The 6,000-nt window shown below is 51.0% G+C and overlaps 1 protein-coding gene across 4 annotated transcripts in view; it reads right to left on the reverse strand.

Annotated features, from left to right (window-relative positions):
• Ctif (cap binding complex dependent translation initiation factor) overlaps positions 1-6,000 on the reverse strand; it is a 243,610-nt gene that overhangs the window by 79,580 nt on the left and 158,030 nt on the right. For 3 of the 4 annotated variants that reach the window (XM_013349619.2, XM_005356274.2, XM_026783392.1), the window contains 2 exons: positions 4,502-4,994; positions 2,832-3,131 (listed from right to left, as the gene is read on the reverse strand). In XM_013349619.2, coding sequence (XP_013205073.1) covers positions 2,832-3,131; positions 4,502-4,994 — 793 coding nt within the window. The remainder of the gene's footprint in view (positions 1-2,831; positions 3,132-4,501; positions 4,995-6,000) is intronic. The other variant, XM_005356275.2, reaches the window with a different exon arrangement.

Here is a 6,000-nt window from a genome sequence, read left to right on the forward strand (position 1 = left end):
AAGTTCCTGTCTTCCTGTATACATTTAAGCATTCAAAGCCTTAGCTCCAAGGTTGCTGCTTTGTGCCCTTGGACATCTAGTGGTGTAACAGAACAGGGAGACAGGTGTTGGGGCAGGGAAGGGTAGAATGTTGTTGCAGGAACGCAGAGTGGGAGACTCTGGCAGATTGCCCAGGGGAGTGGTGTCTGAGGTGGTCCTGGCAAAAGGCTGAGGATTAGGTAGAAGAGAAGAGAATTCCAAAGGAAATTCTAGACAAGATGGGGGAGTTTGTCCACTAGGGTGCAGCCGGAGGCTCAGCCTGGCTGTGGGGTGGTGGTGGGGAGCAGGGGGGCAGAATATGAGTTCCTCTGGGACAAGCTGGCCTCTGGGGATGGTCAAAAAGTTTGTTATCACTGAGTGACAATGTGAGGGGCAGTTTGTGAGGACAGGGGAACCCAAGACTGTTTCATTCGGGGCCAGGTCTTGGTGCAGTAAGAAAAGGCAACAGCTTATGTGGGTTATTCGTGCCCATTTCAGCTCTGACTGCTGATGCCTGGATCAGTTCGGGCCTCTGGTTTTCCAGCATTCAGTTCAGGGTTTGGCCACCCGGCTGTGTCCCAGCGCACTTATTCCATGAGGGCAGGAATAACTACATAGGGCACACAATAGGATTTCACTGACTTAAATTGTTCTTGCCATGGGCTCTAGAAGGAATAACCTATCTTGGGGTAGCCTCTGCAGCCAGGTATCTTTCCTGGGTGCCACAAAACCTGTGTGCCTGTCTGCTGTGGGGCCGCATGCATGTCTTACAGCTAGCAGCACGGTCTAGAACTTGTCTTCTGTTCTGACCCTTCTCTGAAAACAACAACAAAATCTCCCAATCAAGCCTGAGGCCAGCCCTGTCCCCGACTCCCCTGTGCCTGGCGATGCAGGGCAGACAGGCTTCTTCTGCCTGTTTGTCACTCTCTCCACTCTCCCAGGACATTCCGGCCTGCGAGGAACATGCCGATGTGCAAATCCCTCAGGTAATGCGGGAATTCATCACCAGGGGAGCATGGGCGATCCAGGAATGGCAACCCGATCACAGCTTGAAGCTGGAGAGGAGCTTGAGGCTGGCCAGGGAGGTTCGGGTTGCAGACAGCGAGACACACGCAGAAGACAGGCATGGCCCGGCGCGCCACAGGCAGGTGGGCCAGCAGTCATCGCTCCTCTGCTTTTAGGGACAACAAGGCAAACCATGAACTAGGCGGCCATGCACCTTGTGTACCTCTGTTGCCCAAGTGCAATTATGAGGGGAGACTGCTTGACTCTCCGATGTGGCACTGCTTGGACACCCTGGCGTATGGTCACCCTGCTTACCCTGCTACTGTGGGTGGTCTATTTAGTTCTGTCACCCCTCTTTCCTCCCTCCCTCCCTCCCTCCCTCCCTCCCTCCCTCCCAGGGGACTGCTTTACCAGGCGGGCCTATGACATACTTTGTATGTTAAGTGCTCTATTGTTTAAAATAATAGGAAAGACATTTTTTTTTCTCATCTATAATCTCCAAGCATGGTATTCCAGCTGCTATAGCTGCCGTGCCATCTTTGATGTTGCTGCCATTTCTCTTTGATGTTGTCAGATCTGGGGTCACTAGTTAACTCTTACCATACATAACAGGTAAGGATGGGATGGACTCAGTCTGAGGTCACATGCTCACACTTATTACACACTTGCCCGTGACACTGGTCTCTGGTGGACACAACAAGAGGACCGGGAGAAGCTCTCTGGAGGGAAAGGGACACTGAGTGGGAAGGGACCAGGCATCAAGAAAATCTTGGATTGCCATGCTTTCCTTCTACTTTGGATTTCAATGTATCAGCAGACAGATGTTCTTATCCTGACCCACATACTTGCTATCCCTGCTATACCAAGCTTTTTGGGACTGGCTCTAGGAAGAAGGAGAAGGAGGAAGGGGGGGGAAAGAAGAGGGGTAGGAGGGGATACAAGATGGCGGCAGCGGTGCTGAGGAGGGCGAGGCAGAGGTGGCAAAACAGGTGGTTGAGCAGAATGTGTGGCCACTTCGGGCAGCTGCTGATGCACAGAGTCCCCTGAGTCCCTGTCAACCTCACTGCTGACCAGCCCACCTACCTGTGCTGCAACCTTCCTGTGGGCCTCCCCCCTGCTTCTGTGGGACCCCATGACGTGGGTTCAGTCCAGCCAGAGAAGAAACCCCTCTCATACTAGCATTGCAGACCCCAGAGGGTGAGAGAAAAGGGGCCTTATTCAGCCTCGAAACCCATGGGATCAGCCCCAAAGGAGTCATTCCAAACCTTCCTGTAACCAAGGCCCGCTTGTTACACGTGTCCTGTTGCCGCTGCAAATTTTGTCTGCCAAACTGTTACAGATAAAGTAACTATTGATTTTCTCTTTCCAAATTAACAGACATCTTTGGGTGTACAATAAAATAAATGTTCAATGAAAAAAAAAAGAAGGGGGATAGGAAGAGGTGGGAGAGAGGAAAAGGAGGGAGAGACAGATCTGCAGCAAGTTCATAACTGCTCAGACACGTAGAGGTCAAAGCGCAGAGCTAGTAACTCGCCTCTTATCATGAAAATAGAAAGAGAGAAAGGCCGGCTGAACAAACGCACCTATAAAATTATATTGGTCCTTCGTAACCATGGAGCGCTCACACAAACACACACAAATCCCGCCGCGCATCTCTCACCCCTCGATGCCTTCTTATTTTCTATAATTAATCGGGCAAAGAACTTGGGACAAGCTCAACCGCCGTCAGAACTTGCAGCCCTCTCTCTAGCAATAACCCCTGTTGGAGGGGCAGGGGAGTGGAGCAGCAGCTGCTGGTGTCTGGTTACCTGAAGCATGTTGAGGAGCAGGCTCCGGAACTTGGTCCCCTCGACCATGAAGAGTGCCATCTTGTCGCAGAGTTTGGCGGCTGTGAAGGCAAAGCTGCGGTCCGACACGGCCTTCTGGTAGATGGTTCGCACGATCTCCTCCAGCATCTCCTCGGAGTTGGTGGAGTTCTGGGCCTCCTCCATGAAGGAGGTGAGCTTGGCGTCCACATCGCTGCTGTTGTTCCTCATGCTGTTCAGGATCTCCATCAACTTGTCCATCTTGTTTGGCTGAGGATTGCTCGTCTCTACGGTCACTTCCTCCTGGGGTATGGGAGGCAAACAGAACACACCCGAGTTTAGCTGGAGTCTCAGTGGGATTGGGATGGCCTGACGGAAGAAGGGAGAACCCGGAGAGAAGGGTGTGAGGGAAAGCAACTCCCACCCTCCTGCCACACTGCTCCTTGTAACTTTTCCTTAGCCGCAGTGATGTCCTGGGTTGACCCTGCTTGTGAGTTCCAGGTTCTACTCAGGATTTTCACCCACATATTCCCCCATCCTCCCTTATCCATCAGATCCCTTAATCTAGAAATGATTTAATGGGAATTAAAGATGAAGTAAGATGATAAGTAGAAAACTGGGTCAAGAAGACAGTGCCAGGTGAGTGGGATCCAAAGCCTCTGTAGCGGTGCTGGGAGTGGTCTGGGTACAGCTGGCAGGCATCCTGCTCTAAATGCCATGGACAGTCATGTTCTTGGGTGAATGGCTCCATGTGGACTTGGACCTGGCTTAACACCCCTCTATACACAAATACTGAGCATTAAGGAATCCTCTAATGTGCTATCCAAATGGCTGGTGCTTCTAGGAGGAAAACTAAAAACAAAACAAACCAGAAACAACACCTCGCTTATGTGCTGTGAAAGCGCCCAGTAACTGGGGTGAGACCACCGGCTGGAAAGGCAGAAAAAGTGGCATGAGGATATCCCAAACTATATGCACCTTACAGAATAGACCTGTGGTCCAAGAACACAATGACCCTCTCTGTTGGGGTGTGGGACACAGTCGAGGAGTGGGCCAGGAGACACAGTGAGATACCTTGTTGGCCCCTGTTCTCAACTTGGGAACTCTGGGCTGAAGGTGATGGGAGGTTCTACATTCAGCTTTCTGTGGCCAGGCCCACTGGGAAAGTGGTTCCTTTCCACCATTCCCTTGGGGGTGACGTGGGACACTGGAAGAGCCCTGACGCGTTCCTTGAGCCTTACCACGTAGTGCAGCGCATGAGGGTGGAATCCTAAGTGACCTCTTTCTTCTTCTCTCGTCCCTTCTAGACCATCTACCTCTTCAGAGAAAGTCTGTCTGACCCAGCTCTTGTCCCAGAACATCTACTGTAATCACATCTGATTTCCCTGTCTCTCCAAGACCTCTTGCGGGAAGGAGGAGGGCACAGAAGATGAGGAGCCAGTATGTGTTAGAGGGGTTCAGAAACAGCTGTTGTGGATTTGATCTCTGTTGCCCCAGTGATACCCATGACCACGATGAGCTGGCACGGTGGATCCACACAAGCACAGAATCCTTGCTTCCCTTTAGAGAGGAACCCCTGTCCCAAGCCATGAGGCTCCACCTGGTCCTCCCATCAAAGAGCATACCTCTCAGCTGTCCTCCCGGTTGCAAGAGAACAAGGAAAAGATAATTACCGGTACCTTCTCTTTCAGTCTTCGCCTCAGCCTGTCTTTGGAAGACTGGAGCAGGGTGATTCTGGGCCGCTCCCCAGGGCGCTCGGGAAGAACACTGTCTTTATGCTTGGTCTCAGCCTCTGGGCCCCCTGGCGGCTGTGGGGTTGGCCTCTCAGAGGATGTTGGGGCCAGAGTGTCAGGACTGCAGGTTGGCTCAAGGCCACCGTGTCCGGTGTCCCCTGGGCTATCTTCAAGTTTGGGGTTCTCAACGGTCACGGTCTCTTTGGCGTTGCGGTGGCTGCCTGCTTCTCCCTTGTCTCCTGGTGGATGCTTCATGTTACCGTGGTGCCAGCGCCTGTTCTGGCTGTAGCCGTGATGTGTGGGCCTCCCTGAGGGGTGGGGCCCTGAGCCCCCCTGGTAGGATTTCTGGTGGTCCCTGTTGTGTTTGGCACTTCCTGGTTGATGGTCGCCATGCTGTTGGGGTTTATTCCCTCCTGGAGGTCTCTGCTGCCGTCTACAAAGAGAGTGGAGAGGGGAGGTGACATAGTGAACGGCAGGGCCTCTTCATCCAAACACGGGATTGGCCCATCAGTCATTCTTCCGCTACTTATGCAGACCCTCTCACGAGCCATCAGGAAGGATGCAAGTCAAGCCTTCTCTAAAAGGCAACATTTCATCCATGTTGCATGATGTGCCAATGTATGGTAATATGGAAAGGACATCTGAAAGGACCAATAGGACATCTGGCTCTGCCACCAGCTCTGTCCCCTGAAAACAGCATTATCTGATAATATTCATGTGCTGAAGCCCTAACTCCATTCTTCATAATGCGACTGTCTGGAGCCAACGGAGATGCTAAAGATATGAACAAGTCAAGATGAAGGTAAGGGACCCCAGGTTGAGCCCTCAATCCAAGCTGACTTGGGTCCTTAAAATGAGAAGCAATTTGTGCACACATGAAGATATTAGGGATGCTACACATGCAGAGGCATCAGCTGTCATCTGCAAACCAAGAAGAGAGGGCAAAGGAGAATGCAACTCTCTCTCTTTTAAAATTTATTAGATTTAAAAAAAAATGCCAAACCAAGTTCCCACAAAAGTATTAATTTTTGTTTTATGTACATTGGTGTTTTTCCTGCATGCATGCCTGTATGAGGGCATCAGATCTCCTAGAACAGGAGTTACAGACATTTGTGAGCTGCCATGTGGGTACTGGGCATTCAACTTGGGGTCCTCTGGATGAGTAGCCAGTGCTTTTAACTCCTGAGCCATCTCTCCAGCCCCCACAACTCTCTTGATACCTTTGAACAGTGAGGAAAAAGGCCTGTGTCTTACATACCCATTGGTGACCCTGTGTTTTGGCAGCCTTGGAGTATGAATGTGGAATGGTGTTTAAAATGTGGCTTTAGGCAGAGGGAGGCTCCCTAATCTCTATCTATCTATCTATCTATCTATCTATCTATCTATCTATCTATCTATCTATCTATCTATCTATCTATCTATCTATCTATCTATCTATC

This window comes from Microtus ochrogaster, chromosome 18, assembly GCF_000317375.1.
Source record: "Microtus ochrogaster isolate Prairie Vole_2 chromosome 18, MicOch1.0, whole genome shotgun sequence".
NCBI lineage: Eukaryota > Metazoa > Chordata > Mammalia > Rodentia > Cricetidae > Microtus > Microtus ochrogaster.